This window comes from Portunus trituberculatus, chromosome 35 (assembly GCF_017591435.1).
Source record: "Portunus trituberculatus isolate SZX2019 chromosome 35, ASM1759143v1, whole genome shotgun sequence".
Taxonomy (NCBI): Eukaryota; Metazoa; Arthropoda; class Malacostraca; order Decapoda; family Portunidae; genus Portunus; species Portunus trituberculatus.
In genome coordinates, this window is record NC_059289.1 from 9,485,447 (window position 1) to 9,511,473 (window position 26,027).

At 43.4% G+C, this 26,027-nt stretch overlaps 2 protein-coding genes across 2 annotated transcripts in view; both read left to right on the forward strand.

Annotated features, from left to right (window-relative positions):
• The first annotated feature begins 7 nt into the window (after positions 1–7).
• The window catches only part of LOC123513131, a 40,219-nt gene continuing 14,199 nt past the window's right edge, over positions 8–26,027 (forward strand). Inside the window, 5 exon segments of the mRNA XM_045270025.1 lie at positions 8–242; positions 327–624; positions 838–1,059; positions 1,062–1,085; positions 1,424–1,551. Coding sequence (XP_045125960.1) covers positions 78–242; positions 327–624; positions 838–1,059; positions 1,062–1,085; positions 1,424–1,551 — 837 coding nt within the window. The 5' untranslated portion in view covers positions 8–77.
• Positions 18,331–23,987, forward strand: LOC123513132. Its single transcript, XM_045270026.1, has 2 exons — positions 18,331–20,126; positions 22,712–23,987. The coding sequence occupies exons 1-2, from the start codon at positions 19,145–19,147 to the stop codon at positions 22,864–22,866; spliced, it is 1,137 nt and encodes a 378-aa protein (XP_045125961.1). The 5' UTR covers positions 18,331–19,144; the 3' UTR covers positions 22,867–23,987.

Here is a 26,027-nt window from a genome sequence, read left to right on the forward strand (position 1 = left end):
GCTCTTACCACTGTCTCTTATTCTCCCTCCTCCTGAGAGTCATACCACTAATTTTGGCGCAGGTGGGCGGTGTGGTGATGCCAGTTCGGGTGGTGGGTGGTGGCGTGGCAAGGGGCACTGTCTCCGTCGGGATGGTTGGCGTTGATGAGGTAGAGGCACGAGCTGCACTGCTCACACCCACTCTGGAGCAAGGCTTCCCGTCCTCCTCCACCCCAACTAGTGCCACTGTTACCTGGAGATTGGTGAGTACTGTTTGATAGATTGATAGATGAATGGATAAGCAGATAAAAAGATAGACAAATAAACCCGCCTGCTGATCATGTCAGAGTCCTGCACCTGCCCACCAGATCCACCGGTCCAAGCACATCGAGGGGATCTATGTGCTGGGGTGTGAACGAGGCAGTGGCTTCATCCATCCTCGGATACAACAACAGCTCCAGACCCACGACATTTCCCTCCTGCACCATCCACACTCCCACCACAGCCACAACCACGAGCCCGGCCCCACCACCCACACCCTGGAGCAAAGGGAGTCGTCCACTTCAGAGCATGCGGAGTGGCCTGACAGTGGAGGAGGGCCCCACACCTCACTGGCAGAGGAGAACGTTGAGCACATCCTCTTAGGTGAGGAGTGGCTGCAGGGGAAGCAAGTGTACCAGGATTGCTCACTTAACACTCCTATGCTCTCTGCAACGTCCATCATTTCTTTTCATAATACAGGAATCCCAATCAAGTTTCTTTTCTCTCTTTACTTTAGATATTCAATAGGAACTACTATTATGCAAATCCTTGCTAATGTTACACTGCTGACACTTGACCTCTGTTTCATTTGTGCAGAAAATGAGTCTGGGAGAAGCACTACATCCTCCAACACCACTGTAGGGGAGGAGGGAGGTGATGACTTCCCACTGCCACCCACCTGTTCCAACCTGAGAGTGATGGGCCACACCCTTGTCCTGGCCAGGTCCTCCTTCCAGGTGGTGGGGCTCCATCCCTTCACTTCCTACTGGTTCCTGCTCCTGCCTCACTACAAGGGTGTGCTGGGTGTGCCTTCCAACATGCAGTCTTTACAACACCACAGGATGGTGAGCTTTTGGGCACATGGCCTCACCTGTGTTAGGGCTGGCACCTCAGTAGAGGATGCTTTTTTTCTTTTGGGTTTTGTTTTTGTTCCCTTGGCCAGCATCCCACATATATATAAAAGTTTTCAAGTGAACAAAGGTATGGTGTTAAGAGAAAGAAAATACTTGCCTTGTCTGTTAACTGAAATATATTCAAGGTTGCTTGCTTGTTTGATTAGAGTACTTAATGGTTGTAAATTAATAGCTCCTCTAATCAAGGAAATTCTTTAGAGACATTATCATTAGAATTTCTTCAGTATAATGAGAGATGCATCACTTAGCTCTGTTCCTGGTGTTGGCAGTGCCTGCAGGGTGGCCAGTGCTCTCAAGGTGGTGGGCCGCCAGAGTGGGGCAGGACACATATGCCCTCACCCTTCACTGGCGACCACTGCCCCCACACCTTGCCCACGGCATCATCAACAGGTATCAGGTGAGTGCTGGAATGTTCACCTCCACACACTTGTATAATTCACACACACACACACACACACACACACACACACACACACACACACACACACGGTTTTGATAAAGTACCACATCAGAGATTACTATGGAAAATTAAAAACATAGCTGGCTTACAGGGAAAATTACATTAAGCCCCCGCACTTGGCAAATTAATTAGTCTGGCGAAACTACCTCCAAATGCGAATTTCGCCAAGCACGAGTTCTTTATACCATATAAATTACCTAAAAAAAATGCCTCAATCAGTCTTTGGTCATTGCCAAAATCCCTCTTTTGACCCCTAAAATACCTTTTTTCGAGCTGAAATAAAATCTTTTGCCTTCACATAATAGAACACATGTACAAAACAGACCAATAAACAATAAATAAAGCTAATAAGACATGATATAAAAGTTATAACTCCCGTTTTTCCACCCGTTTCTCTCGCTCACTTTCATCCTTGCCGCCACCACCATTGTCCTTACCCCCACCGGTACCACCTGTTTCGCTGGTAGAGGCCTTGTTGGAGGTAAATTGCCAGAATTAGTTCCCATGCTAGCAGAACAGAGGACAGGACAAACAAAATGGCTGAAGGGGCTCTCACTTTGCGTTCTGATAAGTTTAGAGAGAGGTCTGACGTCACCGGAGAGCCGCGTGGTTCGCCGTGCGGCCGCCAGGGGACCGCCAAGTTTTAATTCAAATCGCCAAGCGTGCACTCGGTGGTCTGTGGCCACCCTACCGCCAAAAGTGAATTTCACTAAGCTGAGATTCGCCAAGTGTGGGGGTTTTCTGTATATATTGGACTGAATAACAAACTTCTTAAAAGACAGAAAAATGAGAACAGTGATAAAGGGTGAAGAATCAAAATGGTGTAGAGTTATTAGTGGAGTTCCACAGGAAACAGTTCTGGCCCCAGTAATGTTCATTCATAGTTTTTTTTTTCTTTTTTACGTAGGGAAGAGGGCCAGCCAAGGGCAAAAAAAAGGAAGTTAAAAAAGGCCCACTTGAGTGCTGGCTCTCTAAAAAGTGCAAAAAGTGCCAAAACCGTCAGCCAGAATTAGGGGAGCAAATGCCTCGATACCTCCCTCTTGAAAGAAGACAAGTTGTAGGAATTCGGAAATACAGATGCAGGGAGGGAGTTCCAGAGTTTACCAGTGAAAGGAATGAATGACTGAGAGTACTGGTTAACTCTTGCATTAGAGAGTTGGATAGAATAGGGATGAGAGGAAGAAGAAAGCCTTGTGCAGCGAGGCCACAGGAGAAGGGAGGCATGCAGTTAGCAAGATCAGTAGAACAGTTACCATGAAAATAGCGATAAAAGACAGAAAGGGATGCAACATTTCGGCGGTGAGAAAGAGACTGAAGACAGTTAGTGAGAGGAGGGGAGTTGATGAGACGAAAAGCTTTCGATTCCACCCTATCAAGCAAAGCTGTGTGACTGGAACCCCCCCAAACATGCGAAGAGTACTCCATACAGGGACGGATAAGGCCCTTATACAGAGTAAGCAGTTGGAGGGGCGAGAAAAACTGTCGGAGACGCCTCAGAACACCTAACTTCATAGAAGCTGTTTTAGCAAGAGATGAGATGTGAAGTTTCCAGTTAAGATTATGAGCAAAGGACAGACCGAGGATATTCATTGTGGAAGAGGGAGACAGTTGAGTGTCATTGAAGAAGAGGGGGATAGTTGTCTGGAAGGTTATGTCGAGTTGATAGATGGAAGAATTGAGTTTTTTGAGGCATTGAAAACTACTATATTTTCTCTGCCCCAATCGGAATACTTAGAAAGATCGGAAGTCAGGCGTTCCGTGGCGTCCCCGCGTGATCTGTTGACTTCCTGAAGGGTTGGACGTCTCTGAAAGAACGTGGAAAGATGTAGGGTGGTATCATCAGCGTAGGAGTGGATAGGGCAAGAAGTTTGGTTAAGAAGATCATTAATGAGTAATAGAAAGAGAGTGAGTGACAGGACAGAACCCTGAGGAACACCACTATTAATAGGTTTAGGAGAAGAACAGTAGCCGTCTACCACAGCAGTAATAGAGCGGTCGGAAAAGAAACTTGAGATAAAGTTGCAGAGAGAAGGATAGAAATCAAAGCTTTATGCCAGACTGTCAAAAGCTTTTGATGTGTCTAACGTGTATCATGATGTGGTAGAGGAGGTGGAGGCTGTGGCGTAGTGGATGAGGTGGTGAGCACAGAATCGGGCAGACATCCACGCATAGATTCGAATCCCACCATATATCACTTTGAAGCTATGCCATTTGTCGAGTGGTTTAAAGTTACCTACATGTCACCGTGATACTCAGGTTCGAGGTGGTCACACCAAAGATGTGCTTGGGTGGTGATATGGGCCTTAATATGGGTACCACTACGAATAAAATTGCCTGCGCCACTAATGGGTGGAAGTAGAACAGCGCTTCCCACATATACTCTTCAAGTATGCCTACAGGTGCTATAGGCCATAACATAAAAAAAAAAATAATAAATAATAATAAGACCGTATGTAGAAGAGACTTTAAGAAATGTATAGTTTTCCAAACAGAAGCATAGCAACATGGAACAACTTGGATAAAACAGTGGTTCAAGCAAGAAATATTCCTGACTTTAAGGCTAAACTGGACAGATATGGAGACAGGATAGCACGAGCATGGCTCTTTTCCTGTAAAACACAACTAGGTAAACACACACACACACATACACACACAAACACACACACACACACACACACACACACACACACACACACACACACACACACACACGGCCCGGTAGCTCAGTGGTTAGAGCGCTGGCTTCACAAGCCAGAGGACCGGGGTTCGATTCCCCGGCCGGGTGGAGATATTTGGGTATGTCTCCTTTGACGTGTAGCCCCTGTTCACCTAGCAGTGAGTAGGTACGGGATGTAAATCGAGGAGTTGTGACCTTGTTGTCCCGGTGTGTGGTGTGTGCCTGGTCTCAGGCCTATCCGAAGATCGGAAACAATGAGCTCTGAGCTCGTTCCGTAGGGTAACGTCTGGCTGTCTCGTCAGAGACTGCAGCAGATCAAAAGGTGAATTACACGCGCGGAGCCGTCGAGCAGGACGCACGCATCTGAGCAGCTCGCTGAGATTACTTCAAAAGGAGTTAGACCACAGGCCTAGATGTATGTATAGGGGGAGAGGGGGCCATAGGTTCTCCTATCTCCAAAGGAAATAAGTGTTAGACCACATATAGATAATTAATGAACAACGAGAGAGAGAGATGGAACCAAGTAGCGCTGCCAGGCGCACGACAGAACCAAAACATACGGCGAGTGGGAACCAACGCATTATAGAAACCCCTATAGGTTTAAGAAAACTGACTGATGATAGTATGGATAAGGATTTCGCGGGTTTCCGGGATGAACGAAGTAATATGAGAAGACTTGTTTATGTAGAAAGGGAATTAAGAAACATGAAGGAGGTGATAACCAGTCTTATGGATAAACAAGACCGACTGCTTGCAGAAAACACAGCCCTGAAACCAAGAGTAACTGAATGTGAGAAAGTAAGTGAAATAAACCAAGAATTGAAAGAGGAGATTGTAGAAATAAGGAAGCAAAATGACGTTCTTAAAACAACATGTCAAAATTATGAAAGTTCTCTAAAGAACTTGCAGGATAAAGTGCAGCACGGGATTACAGACAGGGTAGAAGGTGGTCTAGGTGATAACAAGTTGAAAGAATTAAGAAATGAATGGAAACAAGAGCAAGAAGAGGAAAAGTCAAATTTTCAGAAGTGGTAAGGAGGCAAATTCAGGAGAACACCAAAGTCGCTATAATAGAGGCTATCAAGGAGAAGGAAGATTTAGTGCGAGATGCAGTGGACAAGAAAAAGCTTTGTGATTTATAGGATGAGTAAAAGAAAAATCCAAATAAATTCACAAGAGAACATGAAGAAAGGAAATGGCCAAAACAGTTATCAAACGAGTACAAGAACAGCACACAAGAATTTGAGCAGGAGGTAGAGGAAGGTACAGTGAAAGAGGAAAGAGACCAATGAAGGTGAAAATGAGATCTCAAGTGGCCGTAGAAAAAATATGGCTAGAAAAGGAAGCTGGCCGATGATATCAATCACAAGGAAATATGGATGAAAAGAGATATGAACATAGAGGAAAGGGAAAAGGAGAAATTGCTAAGTGAAGCTAAGGAAAAAAAACGAGAAAAGGACAGAAATAGAGAAGAATTTTTACTGGAGGGTTCTGGATATGAGACTAAAGAAGTGGTATCTAAGAAAAAGAGGAGGTCGTGGAGGAAGTAATAAATTAAGAGTGACTTATACTAACATAGATGGTTTGTTATCAAGTACGTAATTGGAAGAGGAGGCAGGAGAAGAGAAGAGGAAAACTTTCTTTACTTTATCCTTCCTATAATCTTCCTTTGTCACTCACTCCTTTCTCCTTCCTTTGCTCTTTGTTTTTTCTGTCCTTCTTTATTTTTGTATTTTTCTTCCATTTTCTCTTTATTTATCTTCCTTCCTTATTTCACTGCTTCCAATTTTCCTTCCTCCCCTCCTCATTGCTTTTCTTTTCCTTCTTCCTTAATTACTTCCTTCCTTCGTTCTTCCTTCCTTCTCTCTTTCTTCCCTTTCTTTCTAAGACAGTACTTCCTTGTTTTCATCTTTCCTTACTTCGTTTTCCTTCTTCTTCTTCTTTACTTCCTTCCATTCTTTCTCCTCCTTTGCCTTTTACAGCGGAAGACAGTACATTAATTTCTTCATTGTTTTCATCTTTCCTTACTTCGTTTTCTGTACATTTCTTCCTTCCTTCTTTACTTCCTTCCATTCTTCTCTCCTCCTTTGCCTTTTACAGCGGAAGCATCGACCTTCCTCCTTTCCTCCTACATTGTCTCCATTTGTCTCCTCCTCTACTTCATTCGTCATCTTTATACACTCTTACGTTTCTCCTCCTTCCTTCCATTAAAACACTTCTCTCTCTCTCTCTCTCTCTCTCTCTCTCTCTCTCTCTCTCTCTCTCTCTCTCTCTCTCTCTCTCTCTCTCTCTCTCTCTCTCTCTCCTTCCATCCTTTCACTCTATCATTCAAGAAGTCACTCTTCCTCCTCCTCCTCCTCCTCCTCCATGTAAAGACTCAAACATCATGTATTTTGTTCTCAGTTTCCTTCATTTGTTACTTCCGCCCTCCGTCCATCCTTCCTTTCTTCCTTCCTTCCTTCCTTCCTTCCTTCCTTCCTCTCTCTCCTCTCCTTCAGTTTTCCTCCAGTTACAGGAACTAACACAAAAGTAGTCTGCCTTGCTTTCCTTTTTTTTTTTTCTCATCTTTTTTCTCTCTCTCTCTCTCTCTCTCTCTCTCTCTCTCTCTCTCTCTCTCTCTCTCTCTCTCTCTCTCTCTCTCTCTCTCTCTCTCTCTCTCTCTCTCTCTCTCTCTTCTCTCTTCTCTCTCTCTAACATTTCTATCTTCTTTTTCTTCTTTCCTCTCCTCCTCCTCCTCCTCCTCCTCCTCCTCCTCCTCCTCCTCCTCCTCCTCCTCCATCTTTTTCTTCTTTACTCCATCCCTTCTCTGTTAGTTTCCTTCATATTCTTGCTTGATTTTAGTTCTTTCTTCTTTCTCAATCCAATTTTCTCATTTCCTCTCTGTTTTCTCTCTCTCCTACATTTTGCTGTCATTTTCCTTGTTTCCTCTTATTTTCCTATCTCTTTTCCTTCTTTACGTGATTTTAGCAATCTTCATTGCATCTTCTCCAACCTATTATCTTTATTTCCTTCTCCTCGTTCTCCTCGTCCTCCTCCTCCTCCTCTTTAAACTTTTTCTCCATGTCCTCTTCCTCATTTACTTCTTCTCTTCTCTTCTCTTCTCTCTCTCTCTCTCTCTCTCTCTCTCTCTCTCTCTCTCTCTCTCTCTCTCTCTCTCTCTCTCTCTCTCTCTCTCTCTCTCTCTCTCTCTCTCTCTCTCTCTCTCTCTCTCTCTCTCTCTCTCTCTCTCTCTCTCTCTCTCTCTCTCTCTCTCTCTCTGCCAGCTGATTAGCACCGCTGAAGGAAAAAAAGGGCCAAGCTCGGTAAAGGCGAGTTGGGGTTCCTCGAATTTTTCCACTGACATACATGATTTGAATTTAGTTGAGGAAGCAATTAATGGGACAGAAATATTCTGCACTCAAAGTGACCTCAGGGCTCAGGCTGCAGGGCGACTGCGGCATGGTGGATGGCATCAAGCTGTCCTACAGCAGGACCTCCTGCTGGTGCTGGAAGAGGCGGCGGCTTCTGGCTGCCTTTACCTTCCACGGCAAGGAGACGGGCTACACGCCGCCGCCCAGGTGGCGACCATCAAGCTGGACCGTCTGATGAAGAAGGACGGGAGACTCCAGTTACCGTGACTTGCTTTGCGGGTGGCACCCGTGTCTTTGAGAAGGAAATGCCCCTGGCTGACCTTCTGCGGGCTCTCAAGTGCACCGCCAGAGGGAACCAGGCGGCCCTCTACTTCTGCCTCGTAGGTGAGAAAAAGGGAAGCAGTCAGGCCTACACAGCGCTGTTCTGCAATGGCAAGCGGGTTGGGGATGGCGACATTGCCGGCCGCTCGGGAGGGTGCTCCGGCAGGCCCGCCTCCATCCCGAGGCTGACTTCCAGGACGCCCTGGACCAGGTCAGCACGGATCCTGAGGATGACTTCCAGGACGCCTTGGACCAGGTCAGCCAGGATCCTGAGGATGACTTCCAGGACGCCCTGGACCAGGACAGCACGGATTCTGAGGCTGACCTGGACGTGGAGAGTCTGGGTTATGAGGGTGACCTGGAAAGCGCCAGCCTAGATTCTGAGACAGACCCAGAAGAAATCAGTCTGGACTATGATGCTGACCTGGAAAGCGACAGCCAGGACTCTGATAACGCTCAATCTATATTCTGAGGATAACCTGTAAGAGGTCTGTGTAGATTATGAGGATTTTGAGGCTGACGCACCCTCACATAGGCAAGAGCAGGCAGTAGGGGCAGGGTACGAGGGTGAAGGCGAAGCCTTATGGCAGAGCAGCTGGACATCCTTCCAGCCTGGTTGGTGCAGTGGTTGGCCGTTCTACTAACCTAACCTAACCTAACCAATGAAACCAACCTAACCTAACAACGAAACCAACCTAACCTAACAACGAAACCAACCTAACCTAACCGAAACCCTAACCAACAACCTAACAACCTAACCAACCTAACCAACCTAACCAACGAAACCAACCTAACAACGACGAAACAACCTAACCTAACAACGAAACCAACCTAACCTAACAACGAAACCAACCTAACCAACCAACGAAACCAACCTAACCTAACAACGAAACCAACCTAACCTAACAACGAAACCAACCTAACCTAACAACGAAACCAACCTAACCTAACAACGAAACCAACCTAACCTAACAACGAAACCAACCTAACCTAACAACGAAACCAACCTAACCTAACAACGAAACCAACCTAACCTAACAACGAAACCAACAACCTAACAACGAAACCAACCTAACCTAACCAACGAAACCAACCTAACCTAACAACGAAACCAACCTAACCTAACAACGAAACCAACCTAACCTAACAACGAAACCAACCTAACCTAACAACGAAACCAACCTAACCTAACAACGAAACCAACCTAACCTAACAACGAAACCAACCTAACCTAACAACGAAACCAACCTAACCTAACAACGAAACCAACCTAACCTAACAACGAACCTAACCTAACAACGAAACCAACCTAACCTAACAACGAAACCAACCTAACCTAACAACGAAACCAACCTAACCTAACAACGAAACCAACCTAACCTAACAACGAAACCAACCTAACCTAACAACGAAACCAACCTAACCTAACAACGAAACCAACCTAACCTAACAACGAAACCAACCTAACCTAACAACGAAACCAACCTAACCTAACAACGAAACCAACCTAACCTAACAACGAAACCAACCTAACCTAACAACGAAACCAACCTAACCTAACAACGAAACCAACCTAACCTAACAACGAAACCAACCTAACCTAACAACGAAACCAACCTAACCTAACAACGAAACCAACCTAACCTAACCAACGAAACCAACCTAACCTAACAACGAAACCAACCTAACCTAACTAACGACACCAACCTGACCTAACCTAACCGACAAGAACCGAGGCTTCCACTGCCCGCCGCTACCCACTGATCAGCACGCCACCACTGCCCACCAATTAACACTAAGGCCTCCTTCACACCACGCCTCTGCCACAAGTGACTTTACTTTCTATTTTCTTACTCTCTATTTACATTCTTTGTATTCTACTTTTACTTTCTCATGTTGTTCCTTTTCTTTCCTTAATTCTTCCTCCTTTTTTTTTTTTTTTACGTTAAGGCCTATAGCGCCAGTAGGCTCACTTGAAGAGTGTATATATAGGAAGCGCAGTTCAGCTTCCGCCCATTAGTGGCGCAAGCAATTTTATTTATAGTGGTACCCATATTAGGGCCCATATCACCACCCAAGCTCATCTTGGGTGTAACCACCTAGAACCTGGGTATCATGGTGACATGTAGGTAACTTTAAACCACTCGACAAATGGCAAAGTGTTTAATTAAGGCTGTACGTGGTGGTGGGATTCGAACCTACGCGTGGATGTCTGGCCGATCCCACGCTCACCACCTTATCCACTGCGCCACCGCCTCCTTATTACTCACCTATACCTATTACTACTACAACCATCACTCCCAGCACTAGCACCATTACCAATAGCAACAAGAATAGCAAAACCAAACAAACCTATACAACTACACCCAAAACACCTTCACCAACACAACCTGCAGGCGCCCCACAGACAGCAACGCCCTTTCCTTCCTTCCTGTACCTTGAACACGTTCTGTGAGAGGCGACACAGCTGCTTCTGTTTGGCCACGAGGTGCGTCAAGTCACCTCAATCCTTTACCCTTACTTCGTAGACCTATTCTACATGACGTGCTTCTAACCTTTTCCCTTTCAGTTTTCATCTCTCTCTCTCTCTCTCTCTCTCTCTCTCTCTCTCTCTCTCTCTCTCTCTCTCTCTCTCTCTCTCTCTCTCTCTCTCTCTCTCTCTCTCTCTCTCTCTCTCTCTCTCTCTCTCTCTCTCTCTCTCTCTCTCTCTCTCTCTCTCTCTCTCTCTCTCTCTCTCTCTCTCTCTCTCTCTCTCTCTCTCTCTCTCTCTCTCTCTCTCTCTCTCTCTCTCTCTCTCTCCTCCAACCTATCCTTCATTTTTTTCTCCATGACCTTTTCCTCCCTATCCTGTACCTTTTCCTTCTTTCCTCCTTCATTTTCCCTCCCTCATTCCTTTTGTGTGGTTATGTTGTTGTGTCGGTAATGAAGGTGTCTGGAGGGTTGGTTTCTCTGCATCAGCGTGTTTAACAAGGAGGAGGAGGAGGAGGAGGAGGAACAAGAAGAAAGATAAGGAATGAAAGAGAGGCACGGTGAAGAAGGAGAAGGGAGAAAGAGAAAAGGAGGAAAAGAGAGGCTTAATGAAAAGGATGAGGAGAAGAGAGAAAGGGAAGAGAATGCAGTAGGTCCTCGTTATACGGTAGTTCTTTATCCGGTAAATTCATAGTTACGGTATTTGGAAATTACTACCCTCGATTCGATATACGGTAAGAAAAATTCGCAGATACGGTATCCGCTCATGTCATCCAAGAGGGCCCAGCGTGGGGGAGCAGGGGTGATGACGTCATCCACACCACACCTCCCCGCCACTCACAGTACTAACTTTAACTTGACCACCCTTGGAATCTCTTATCTCTTCCCTTCCCCTTTTAACTGCATTACATGTTACTTACATGCATTACTAATTAGATGAATAAATGGAATATTAAAGGGTTTATTGTAAGCACTAATATATTCATAGTAATCATGGCAAACATTTAAAGCCTACTACCAGCGGTGAACCATGCAGCAACTGATAAAGGGCACAGATGGGCCTGGCAAACCCACTATCAGTGAATAGTGGAAGTTGTATAACATCAAGCACGCCTTAGATAACATCAAGTCATCTTGGGACGAAGTGAAGACGTCTACCATGAACTTGGCGTGGAATAAAGTATGGCCAGAATGCGCACATGACTTCCCAGGCTTCGCTGAAGACAACATCGGTGCGATCAGAAATGACATAGTAAATCTGTGCCATAGGGCTGGCTTCGATGTTGATGATGATGATGCTGACCCTGCTACAGGTGGCCCTTCCTCAATATTCTCTTTCTTCAAACCATTATGACTTCTGATCTGGAAAGCCAACGAGTCTCTGATAATTTTAGCATTTTGTGCTTTAGCATGAACAATGTCCTGGATAATTTTCAGGTCATTTTGACGCTTGCTACAGCGTGCAAAATAGCAGCATACATTTCTTACAAATGTTTCGAGCCATGATGGAAAGTGTTTGCTAGCATGGCTTGAACACAGAACAAATGAATGACAGACACATCCCAATATGAAAACAGATGGACAATCCTTTTTAAGTAGTGCCTGAAATCCTTTGTTGGGCCCCAGCATAGTGGAACAGTTGTCACTGGAGAATAATAATATTTTCCATTGGTATGCCTTTACATTTTAGCAGTTCTTTCACTGACTGATAGAGTCCTTCTGCTGTTCCGTTTTCGACTTCAACAATATCCAATAGTGCGTCTGAAACTTTACACTTTTGTTCATCATAAAATCGCACCATCACCGCAACCGCAAGTACTTGCGATACTGACACATCAGTACATTCATCTATTATCAGAGAAACCATTTTTCACTGCAAGCTTTTTGCTACCCATTGTTTTCTTAACCATACAATGCCGTCTTGCATCAAGTAAGAATTTTTTTCTCTTGCTTTCAAACTACGAGCCACTTCACATTTGGGAAACATTTGTTCATGGTTTCTACCAGATGATCAATCTGCCTGAAGGGCACTCCGTGTTCGGCTACATACCCTGCCAGCAGAAGTTCTGCTTTGGAAACTTGATCATCTAGATTGTCTACCGCTGGTTTCTTTTCAGATATGACTGAATTGCAATAGCACTTCTCTTAGCATTGTAGTTTTTCACGTGCTTTGCAGAAGCTTTATGTTGCATGAAAGAGGACTTGTTACAGTTTTTAACTTAAAGTCACACACACTGCAGATAGCTGCACATTTATCATTTGGATCTGGTTTCACCCAGTCTTTAAGTTCAGGATTTTTAAGCCATTCCGCATTAAAAGCCTGCTGGTACCATGTTTTCTTCCTTCTGCTTCCGACAGAGCAGACGACGATGTCTTATGCTCGTCTGCCCACTTAGCGGAAGATGAGTAAGGGCTGAAATCCCTACTGTCCCTTAGCCTCGGGAGGACATCATCTGATAGAATACATGGCGATTGAATGGTAAATAAAAAACATTTTCTGTTTATTTCTTTTGCGCAGTACTTTACTTTTTTTTTTTTTTTTTACATATTTTTTAATGATTATTTACATGTATTTGTATTTCTGTAGGGTGACTTTCGACGTGCTGGAACGCATTCTCTAATATTACATGTTATGATGGATTCAGTATACGGTAAATTCGATATGCGGTAAGGTTTTCAGGAACGCATATGTACCGTATAACGAGGACTTACTGTATATTGGAAGTAAGGGATTATTTGAAAGAGAAAGAGCCAGATGTAATGTGTATCGTTGAAACAAAACTGAAAAAAGAGATCCATGTCAACTTTAAAGAGGAAGGTTATAATCATAGAATACCTGGAGGAAGGACAGGAAGGATAAAGGGGGAGGAGTGCTAATAATGGTTCGTGATAACATATGTGTGGAGGATGTGCAATATGAAGAGGATAAAGTGGAAGTACTGGGAGTAACAATCTAAACAAAAGATTTGAAGAAAAGGAAAATTATAGTCACTTATGTTCCACCAAAGACTAATACATGGGGATCAGAAGAGCATAAAGATATGTAAAGAGGCGATAAAGTGCCTAGATAACATGATAAGAAGAGATAGAAGAATACTCTTAGTTGAAGACTTTAACTGTAAAAAATAAACTGGAGAGAGATGGAAGTAATGGAAAATGCTGGGCAGTGAAGTGAGAAAGTGTTACAGCTAACTATGGTTAATACAATGGACCAATGGGTGGAGGAGTCCACAAGGTACAGGGGGGAAGAAGAACCATCGTTGCTTGACTTGGTCTTCACAAAGAAACCAGAGTCCCTCCAATCATACAATACCTTAGTCCAATGGGGAAAAGTGATCATGTGACAGTAGAGATACAAATGCAGGAGGAAGACGAGATAAGTTACAGAGAGGACTATAAAGGAGAGAGATTAAATTATGCAAGAGCGGATTTTGAAAAATTAAGGAGTTATTTTGCTGATATTGAGTGGAGTAATATTATGTGCAGGAAGACTGTACAAGAGAAATATGATATATTCTTACAAAAATACTATGAAGGAGTAAAAAAGTTTGTTCCTGTTTATAGAGTTCAGAAAAAATACATGCTTGGTACAATGCTAGATGCTTACAAGCAAAATATGCAAAGGATAAAGCGTGGAAGAAACTTTTAAAGCAGGGAAATGACTATAATAGTCGGCAGTACAAAGATACTAGAAATGAATATATTAGAGTAAGGAGAGAGGAAGAAAGAAAGTTTGAGAAAGATGTAGTGGATAAAAAACAAGGATGAACCCAAACTTATCTACAAGTTTAAGGAATAAGGAAACAATTGAAAAAATAATTAAAGAAGGAAAGACATACCAAACAGAGAAAGAAATGTGTGAAATAATGAATGAGAACTTCAAAACGGTATTCACTGAAGATGATGATTTCACAGAACCTAATAGGACATTGGATTGCCAAGGATTAAAGGAGATTGCAGTGCACAAAGAGGATATTGGAAGATTACTGGACAGGTTGGAGGTCAGAAAACAATGGGGCCAGATGGTGTATCAGGCTGGGTGTTAAAAGAATGTAAAGAGCAAGTACTGGAGCCAATTTGGGAAATAATTAAAAGTTCAATGAATGAAGAAAAAGTTCCACGAGTGGAAGAGAGCCAATGTAATACCGATATTTAAAGGAGGAAAGGCAACTGAACCACTAAACTACAGACCAGTGTCACTTACAAGTGTCGTAGGGAAATTATGTGAAATAATTATCAAAGAAAAGTGGTTTAAATTTCTAGAAGAGGAGCAAGTCATATCGAACAGACAATTTGGATTTAGGACAGGGCGGTCATGTGTATCAAATTTAATAAGCTTCTACTCCAGAGTTATTGCAGGACTTGAAAACAGAGATGGATGGGTAGACACAGTATACCTGGACATTAAAAAGGCATTTGATAAAGTCCCTAACGGAAGACTTCTTTGGAACTAGAGAATATAGGAGGACTGCGTGGAACCTTGCTCGAATTGACAAAAGATTATTTGAAGGATAGGAAATGAGAACTGTGATCAAAGATACATACTCATCTTGGAGTAAAGTAACTAGTGGAGTGCCACAAGGGTCAGTGTTAGCCCCCTTTATGTTTCAAGTTTATGTAAACAACATTCACATTGGGATAAACAGCTATGTGAATTTATTCTCCGATGATGCAAAGTTGCTAAAAGTTATCAAAACCAGAGAGGACTGTCTACGGTTACAGGAAGATTTAAACAAAATTTATGAATGGAGCAAGAAGTGGAAATTGGAGTTTAATGCCAAGAAATGTCACATAATGGAACTAGGAAAGAGTAAGAGAAGACCAGTATGGAACTATTTGATGGGACGAGCAAATAACGAAGACAAAAGAGGAAAAAGATCTTGGAGTGATCATACAAGAAAATCTGAGCCTTGATAAACACATGAACAAGATATATGGACTATCATATAAGATGTTGACTAATATAAGAGTGGCATTTCATTACATGGATAAAGATATGATGAAAAAAAATCATCACAAGCATGATATGCCCAAGGCTGGAATATGCAGCAGTGGTATGGTCTCCGAGCTCTAAAAAAAGATATAAGAAAACTGGAAAGGATACAGAAGATTGCTACAAAGATGGTGCCGGAATTAAAGGACCTCACATATGAAGAACGACTGAAGGAAATGGGACTGCCACCTTTACAGGATAGAAGAGAACGTGGGGACCTAATAACAATGTATAAGATAGTAAATGATATTGAAAAAATAGACAAAGAAGACCTGGCGCTGTTGGCGGAAGATGGAAGGACAAGAGGACATGAAAAGAAGATCAGGATGAGGCAGTGTGTGAAGGATGTTGGAAAATACAGTTTTCCACACAGAACAGTGAAAAATGGAATGCATTGGATAAGGAAATTGCTGCAGCACATAGTGTGCATAACTTTAAAGAAAAACTAGATAAATGGAGATATGGAGACAGGACACTATGAGTCCCGGTCGAACCCTATACAATACAACTTGGTAAATACAACTAGGTAAATACACACACACACACACACACACACACACACACACACACACACACACACACACACACACACACACAATTAAAGAGAAAGAAGATCTGGTGCGGGATACAGTGGATAAGATAAAGCTTCATGATTTTTGGGATGAATGAAAAGAAATATCCAAATAATTTCACAAGAGAACGTGAAGAGAGAGAATTGGCCAAAACTGTTATCAAACAAGTTCAAGACAGCACACAAGAACTAGACCAGGAGGTGGAAGAAGTGATCAGGCTAGGAAGCTGCAGTGAAGTGGGTAGGAGACCAATGAAAGTGAAAATGAGATCCCAAGTGGCAGTAGAGGAAATTATGGCTAGGAAAGGGAAGCTGGCCGGTGATACTAAACACAAGGATATATGGATAAAAAGAGATATGAACCTATGGAGAGGGAAAAGGAGAAAGTGCTAAAAAGTGAAGGTAAGGAAAGAAAGAGAAAAGGACAGAGATGGAGAAGAAGAATTTTTACTGGAGGGTTCTGGATTTGAGACTAAAGAAGTGGTATGTACAGAAGAAAGAGGAGGTAGTGGAGGAGGCAAGAAATTAAGAGTGACTTATACTAATATAGATGGGTTGTTATCAAGTATCTTGGATGTTAGGGATTATTTGAAAGAGAAAATGTAATGTGCATCGTTGAAACAAAACTAAGAGAGCAGATCCATGGTAACTTTAAAGAGGAGGGATATAATAGCTAGAGGAGAGACAGGAAGGATTAAGGGGAGGAAGAGGAGTGCTAATAATGGTTCATGATAATGTACCGAGTAGCAGTACTGGAGTGGGATTATTACCCACTATTAGGGTATTTATTTAGTCCAAATCCTCATCTTCCCTTTCATATGTGTAGCTAGGAATTCTTATATAGGGAGTCCCTGTAGGGGGAGAAAGGAGATGACGTATGGCTGCGTGCGCAGTCATCATGGCTGCCACGTTGTAAGCTGAGGAGCGTGGTGGCGTCACCCTCACAACATCACCCCGCTCTCGTCTCGAGCACCGTTCCTGTGGAACCTTCTGCCACTTCCAGCACAGCAGGCCCAACCAGGCAGAGAGAGAGAGAGAGAGAAGCAGGACGCCGCGAGGGACGGGCCGCCATTTTTACCTCTCGGGACGCCACCACACGCACCCTCACGCCCTCTCATCTACAGCTGAGTTACCCACGGTTTCCCCCCCATAGGTCTCCCATCTTATAGGTAGGCTAGGTAGGAAGTTATCTGACTGTGATGAGTTGTTATTGAATTAAAGGGTCTATTTAGTTAAGCTTGGTGTGTTCATCACTCCCCCCTTGGATTCGTTACATCTTTCTTTGCTCCCCTTACTCGGCCTAAGCTTCACGTAGGCCCAGTACAAGAGACTGAGCCTCACGAAGGTTCAGTATAGATGGTGGCAGCGGTTTAGATGTGTTTTATGTAGGCACATCGACCCACGTAACTCTCCGTAGAGACGAGTTATCAGTGCTTATCCCCCCCCTTGTTTAGTATTGAAGTGGTGTTTCTCCTCCGTTTATTTTTATTTTTTTTTTTTTTTTTTCTCATGTTTCGAGTAGCCAGTATGGAGTCACAGCGACAGGAAATAGGAAGGGGAACAGTGAGAGTTAGGTGTTCGTCCCTTCCCCCATGATGTTTTGTTGGTGGTTCGGCGGTAGCACGGGGGGCCCCCACACTCCCCCCACAAGTAATTACCTTTGGGTGGGAGTTGGCGCCTTGTCGGTCCCCCTTGCTACCCTCCCACCTCTAGTTTATCCGCGCGGAGAAGCTAGGGGAGGAGACCAAAATTTTTTTTTTTTTTTTTTTCAGTTTAGGGGTAATTTTTTTTTTTACATTTCCCATTTGGCTCATATGTTCTGGCATGTTTTTTTCAATAAGTTGTTTTCTTATGCCTTGATATTTTGGTGTGATTAGCTTCTTGTCTCCACAGGAAGGTACGTTGTTTTTATAATGAGAATTTAAGTTGTGTTTTGGTGAAACAGAAAGCCACTGTTCACCCAATTTTCATTTTGTTCAGTTTGTGACAAGTTGTCAGGTATTTTTTCTTTCGTTATGGATGAGTTGGCGGATTTTCTGAGCTTAAGGGCGGAGTGGACGCCTAAAAAGGAAAATGAACCAGTAGTTAAAACCGAAGATGATACGGTAGTTAACCAGATAACGAGCGTAAGTCCGTCAGGTGCAGAACCAGTAAATAACTTAGAGATGAAGGTAGATGCCTTGCGTGATTGTGTCTACGATTTGTTGCAGGAAGTTAGAGAGAACAGGAGAGGCCTGCGAGTGTCCCTGTTAAATGCCTCATGAAGCCCCGTGACATCCCGTCCTTGAACTGCGTCACTTGAGTGGAGTAGGAGTTGGCCGGTTAGCTGTTTTTTTTTCTCACAGGTGGAAAGTTGCTCAATAGATAATAGAGAGAGGCAACAGATAGTTAAAATGCGTGTGGAAGCCCCATTAGCTTTACTGGTGCAAACGGTAGTGGAGAAGGAAGTAACCTGGGCACAATTTAAGCAATATCTTACAAAGGAGCTCACGGACCAGAATGAGGAAAGGTTATTTGATTCTCTGAATGATTTAAAATATTCGGTGGAGGACGACCACCCCATCGAGTTTATGACAAGGTTGAAATGTAAACTAGCTTTGGTTACCGTAAGGACCGATGCTGATGACGTGCCGTCTCAGGACAGGTTGATTAAGAGCAAACTAATAAAAGGAATGCCGAGAGACTGCAGGGAAAGATTAGAACTGTACCTGGACGAAAAAGTATCGTTAACCAGGTTTCTGACCAAATTAGATACTGAAAGACTGGTGGTAATGACTCGGAAAGAGAGTAGTGTACGAGCGGTTAGCCCGGCCCCAGCCCACCTACCGACTGCCCCGCGAGCGGCGGCGGCGACTACACCCCACCCGGCCGCCACATTAACACCACCCGCTAGTAGATTAGACAGGGTAGATCAAAGATTACAGCTATGGCGCAGAAGAGAGAAATACTGCCCATATTGCCGAGCTACTAACCACTCAATAGCCGAGTGCTATAAAAGACCACAACCTGGCTCCTGTTATGATTGTATACGGCTCAATTGTCGGCGCGGCCATCCATCGTGCCCCGGTAAAGTAAACACAACACGGAATAGGATGTTATGACAATCTCCGGTAATCAGTGTAGATATCAATAACCATGTACTCGAAGCAATGTTAGATACTGGCAGTGATGTTTCACTAATCAAGATCAGTGTAATTAATGAAATGGGAATTCCAGTGAAACAAAGTTCAAAGATTCCCCCTTTGCAAGGAATCACCGGTAAGCAGATCAGAGTATTGGGCCAAGCTTATGTAACAATAGCCAGTAACAGTAACCATCCCATCATTGCTCAAGTAGCGGTCGTTCCCGATGAATATCTCAAAACACACGTATTGTTGGGAATGAACACGATCGGTCAGTCAACTCTCACTCTAGATCGCCAAGCTAAGCGGATTCATTGGAACAATCTTGTTTATCCCTTAGTATTCGTTGAAACACCATATGGAAAAGTCAGAATGGTGAGAAAAGAACCTCAGTCTCCCTCTCATAACCAGCGCTTCGGCAGAGTAACAACCAAAACACTAGTGGACTGTTACGAAACGACCCTAGTGGAGGTAAAAGTAAGTGAGGAACCTAATACCGTAATAATGATTGAGGCTAAACATGCCTGTGTTCAAGATGGATTGCCAACTATAATGCGAGTGACTGAAACACGCACTGTTTTCATCCCCGTCATTAATAACACCAAAGTTAGGTTAGTGTTACGACCAGGAACCTTACTGATAAAGTATGAAATAATAGACGAGGGACAGATAGAGATAGAAGACTCACCCCTGACCATCGCTAAAATAAGTGAAGCCATCGGGCCAGAAAATGATTGTGTGCCCACAAACCAAACCCGGTGGGAAAAGCTTAAAGTAATTCTCGACTCGCGAGACTGGTCACATCTAGAGAAAGAACAAGAGCTTAGTTTATTTCGGCTCATTCAGAAACATCAAAAATTATTTATCGTACATCCTGGCGAATTAGGACTAATACAAGCAGATCCAGCCCACATTCAGGTAGACGATCCAACACCCTGTCGTACACCACTCTATCGATACCCAGAGAAAGCGAGAGAAACTATTCAGCAGATTCTACATGATTTAGAAGGTAAGGGAATAATTGAGAATTCCACAGCCGCATGGTTATCTCCGATAGTTTTAGTAAATAAGCCTAATGGAGAAAAAAGACTCTGCCTTGACTATCGAAAAGTAAACAAACAACTAACCATGGATATTCATCCTTTACCCAAACTTGACGAGCTGGTAGAAAGTGTGTCAGGCAATGATTATTACGCCACCTTAGATATGCGTGAAGCGTATTATCAGATCGCACTGGACTCGGCGAGTAGAGATCTCACGACGTTCAGTGACGGTGTCTCGCTTTATAGGTTTAGACGCTTACCTTTTGGGTTAAGTTGTTCCCCAGCGATATTTGCCCGACAAATGAACCCACGCATTAGCTCCTTTGGAAAATGGCTTAAAGAAAACTGGGTTAAGAATTACCTGGATGATTTAATTGTTCATGCTACAGATTATACCACCTTAATCCACAGATTGGATAGATTATTCAGCCACTTAGCATCTGTAGGGATTAAACTAAATTTATCCAAGTGTAGCATTGGGCAGAGACAAGTAAAGTTCCTCGGGCACATTGTATCCAAAGAAGGCTATAAACCAGACCCAAGTAATGTGGAGGCCGTAAAACAGATGAAACCTCCAACTAACGTGAAAGAGAACCGTAGGTTTATAGGAATGGTGTCGTTCTATCGAAGACACATTGAAAACTGCTCCAAGATACTGGCCCCATTAACCGAGCTCACAAAGAAAGGAACGCCGTTCTATTGGACAGGTGAATGCCAGAAAGCTTTTGAAACGCTGAAGGAGAAACTAATACACTCTCCAGTACTAGGAAAAGCCGATCTCAATCGAGAATTTGTCCTCGAGACGGATAGTAGTGCCACACATGTAGGGGCAGTGTTGATGCAGTATCATGGGAAAGAACCAAATGTCATAGGATATTTTTCGAAGAAGCTTAGACCAGTGGAGACTCGATATTCAACCACAGATCGGGAAGCGTTAGCTGTAGTACTAGCCTGTAGAAAATTCCACCATTATCTATGGGGTGTCCGGGTTTTAATTCGAACGGACCATCAGCCACTAGTCTCAGTTTTTCGCCAACGAACAAAATCTCCACGTATAGTCTCAGAAGCAAGCAGGAAGAATGTAGTGGCCGACCAACTGAGTCGCCCTGTTCAGGTAGTAAATGTGGTAGGTCAAGATTAATTTCTAGGTTTGACCACCGATGAATTCATTCAAGCTCAGATAGCTGAACCTAGATGGACAGAGATGAAGGAATATTTAGGAGGAAGAATACCACGTGCCAGATACTCCCCTGTCATTTTTAATCAGTTTATTGTTCACGATGGAGTGTTATATTACTCCAAACAAAAGAAAGATGGAACCATCCTATATTTATTGGTTGTACCCCAGACACTAAAGAAACAAGCTATTGTATTGGCCCATGGAAAAGAGTCTGGACATTTAGGACAACTAAAAACCATGTTAAAAGCTGAAGAATATTTTTACTGGCCAAATCAAAGATCAGACATAAGGAAATTTATCAGAGAATGTATAATTTGTCAACAATGTAAAACTGCACCAGCTTTACAAAAGACATTCCAGGAATTGCCTCCTGTAAATCAACCTTTGGAAAGAATTAGTATCGATATTACTGAAATGACTCCAGCCAGAGGAGGTTATAAATACGTATTAACCATCATAGATCACTTTTCAAGATTTGTAAAGTTGGTGAAGTTACGGTCCAGACACGCTGAGGAGGTAGTTAGGGTTATTAAGAGTTACTTGGGAGACTATGGGGTACCGAAGGTACTCTTAGCTGACAATGCGTGCGACTTCCGCTCACAATTGTTGACAGAACTCTGTCGTACGCATGGGATAGAGATGGTGTTTTCCACCCCATACCATCCATGTGGGAACTCTATCACCGAATGGTTACATCGAACCATGAAGTCCGTGCTAGCGTCTCTCGGGAAAGGACAACCGCACAGGTGGTCCGAGTGCCTCTCGCAGTGTCAGCAGAGCCTTAATGCGGCCGTACACGAGACCACTGGCGAACAACCCTATTTCCTTTTCTTCCGGCGCCATGCTCCTCGCTATGTGGGAACTACTTTGCCCCAGGTGGACGATGAAATAGACATTAATACAGCCTTGGAGGCAGTGAGACAATCATCCCGTGCAAATAGCAGGAAGTGGTTAGCTAGAGCGAACATTGGCCGGAAGGACCAAAGAGTCGAGGTAGATGATTTGGTGTGGATAAAAAGGGAACAGTTTGGTTCGTCAGCTGATAGAGAAATTGGTCTCAAGTGGATTGGACCGTATAAGGTTAAAAAGGTGAATTTAGATGGAGTGTCATATGAAGTGGAAAATGTGTTCAATGGCAAAATACTCCATAGAGCAGCTGATCGAGTGAGAAAATATGTAACCGATGAAGGGTACGTGGTAGACATGGAAGAAATTGTAGTGCCTTCCGATGAGGAGGAAGAAGACATTGAGGTAGAGGAGCCCAGACCTACTCGTGAGAGACGGCCAGTGAGGAGATTTATAGAAGAATACTAAGTGTATAGATCCCTAGGGACATTGGAATCTTGTGACTGCCCTATACTTCTTTTGCAGCTACATCAGACCCGCTGCTGGGGAAGGAGACCGCCACTGTTGGGGGTGGCTGGAATGTTCGGGAGGAGGGGCCTCCTGAATCCAGTCCCCACAGAATAAGGCCTTGGAGAGGACTACGTTGGCCTCTCTACTCCGCCCCTGTACGCCTAGACTGATGGGAAGTGGGTGGCGCAACACCAACTGGGAGGTCAGGTCCTGCCGGACCGGTAGAGACGTCAAGGTCTCGCACTAAGTGGAAAATTGTAGAGTGTGAAATGTTGAAACGAAGGGCAGTAATACCACAGATACCCTGGACACTGTATATAGCTCTAAATGGTTATGTGTGCTCACGGTGGTGTATCGCGATTACGTGGATTGTTATGTGGGTGTTACTTTTTTGTTGTTGTAAAAGAGAAGACGAGGATTTGTTTTCCCTGAGGAAAAAGCCATGTACCGAGTAGCAGTACTGGAGTGAGATTATTACCCACTATTAGGGTATTTATTTAGTCCAAATCCTCATCTTCCCTTTCATATGTGTAGCTAGGAATTCTTATATAGGGAGTCCCTGTAGGGGGAGAAGGGAGATGACGTATGGCTGCGTGCGCAGTCATCATGGCTGCCACCTTATAAGGTGAGGAGCGTGGTGGCCTCATCCACAGCAGCACGGGTGGTTTTCCCCCGGGAGCTTCGGTTTCCACCCAGAAGTCATCTGTGCTGCTGTGGGAAGGGGTAACCACTCACATGTACTTACCTGTAGCCTTCTGTAGACTGTATAATTAATGTATGTATTAAGGATTATATAAGGATTCATGTAACCCTGCCCTTTCTCACTCTCTCACAGCAGTATGGGTGGTTTTCCTCCGGGAACTCCGGTTTCCACCCTTGACCCATCTCGTACTGCCCTGTGACATTCATCACTTTACAGCAGCAGGCCGGACCGCCCGGCAACTTTTTAACTCCTACTGTATTTCTATATTTCCTCGCTTTTTCTTCCAGTGTACCAGTCCTGGTACACTCTACCCCTTCTCTTGTAACCCCTCTTACTTAATAAACTTTTGAAACTTTTTGATCGTCACCCTCAGAACATCACCCCGCTCTCGTCTCGTCTCCTGTGGAACCTTCTGGCTACTTCCAGCACAGCAGGCCCAACCAGGCAGAGAGAGAGAGAGAGAGAGAGAGAGAAGCAGGACGCCGCGAGGGACAGGCCGCCATTTTTACCTCGGGACGCACCCTCACGCCCTCTCATCTACAGCTGAGTTACCCACGGTTTCCCCCCCATAGGTCTCCCATCTTATAGGTAGGCTAGGTAGGAAGTTATCTGACTGTGATGAGTTGTTATTGAATTGAAGGGTTTATTTAATTAAGCTTGGTGAGTTGGTGTGTTCATCACTCCCCCCTTGGATTCGTTACATCTTTCTTTGCTCCCCTTACTCGGCCTAAGCTTCACGTAGGCCCAGTACAAGAGACTGAACCTCACGAAGGTTCAGTATAATAATATATGTGGAGAGGATGTGCAATATGGAGAGGACAAAGTGGAAGTAATGGGAGTAACAATCAAAACAGGAATTGAAGAAGAGGAAAATTATAGTTACCGGTACATATGTGCCACCTAATACTAATGCATGGGGAACTGAAGAACATAAAGATATGCAAAGAGAGGTGATTAAGTGCCTAGATAATATGATAAGAAGAGATAGTAGAATACTTTTAGTTGGAGACTTTAACTGCAAGAAAGTAAACTGGAGAGAGATGGAAGTAATGGATAATGCTGGACAGTGGAGTGAGAAAGTGTTACAGTTGACTATGGTTAATGCAATGGATCAGTGGGTGGAGGAGTCAACAAGATACAGTGGGGATGAAGAACCATCATTGCTTGACCTAGTGTTCACAAAGAGACCAGAGCCCCCTCCAATCATACAATACCTTTGTCCAATGGGAAGAAGTGATCATGTGACATTAGAGATGCAAATTCAAGAGGAAAATGAGATAAGTTACAGAGAAGACTATAAAAGAGAGAGATTAAATTATGCAAGAGCGGGTTTTGAAAAATTAGGGATCTATTTTGCTGATATTGAGTGGAGACATATTATGTACAGAAAGACAGTACAAGGGAAATATGACATTTTCTTACAGAAATATAGTGGAGTAAAGAAATTTGTACCTCTTTATAGAGTTAGGTAAAATACATGCTTGGTACAATGTTAGATGCATACAAGCTAAAAAGGCAAAAGATAAAGCGTGGAAGAAACTCATAATACAGAGAAATGACTATAACAGACTGCAGTACAAAGATGCCAGAAATGAATATATTAGAGTAAGAAGAGAGGAAGAAAGAAACTTTGAGAAAGATGTAGTGAATAAAAGCAAAATCGAATCCAATTTTTTGTACAAATTTATAAATGGCAAAATAAAGAACAAGGAAATAAAAAAAAAAAATTAAAGAAGAGAAGACATACCAAACAGAGAAGGAAATGTGTGAAATAATGAATGAGAGCTTCAAAATGGTGTTCACTGCACAAGATTTCACAGAACTTAATAGGACATTACATTCCCAAGGATTATAGGAAATTGCAGTGCACAAAGAGGATATTGGAAGATTAATGGATAAGTTGGAACTCAGAAAAGCAATGGGACTAGATGGTGTATCAAACTGGGTGTTAAAATGAAGAGAAAGTTCCACTAGAATGGAAGAGAGCCAACATAATACCGATATTTAAAGGAGGAAAGGCAACTGAACCACTAAACTACAGACCAATGTCACTTACAAGTGTCTTGGGGAAGTTGTGTGAAATAAAGAAAAATAGGTTAAATTTTTAGAAGAGGAGCAAGTCATATCAAAAAGACAATTTGGGTTCAGGACAGGGAGGTCATGTGTATTGCCGGACTTGAAAACAGAGACAGATGGGTAGATACAGTTTACATGGATATTAAAAAGGCTTTTGATAAAGTCCCTCATAGAAAACTACTTTGGAAAATAGAGAATATAGGAGGGCTGCGAGGAAATTTGCTAGAATGGACCAGAGATTATTTGAAGGATAGGGAAATGAGAACTGTGATCAGAGATACATACTCATCTTGGGGTAAAGTAACTAGCAGAGTGCCACAAGGGTCAGTGTTAGCCCCCATTATGTTTCAGATTTATGTAAATGACATTCACATTGGGGTAAACAGTTATGTAAATTTAATTGCTAATGATGCAAAGCTGCTAAGAGTTATCAAAACCAGAGAGGACTGTCTGCTGTTGCAGGAAGATATAAACAAGATCTATGAGTGGAGCAAGAAGTGGAAATTGGGGTTTAATGTCAAGAAATGTCACATAATGGAACTAGGAAAGAGT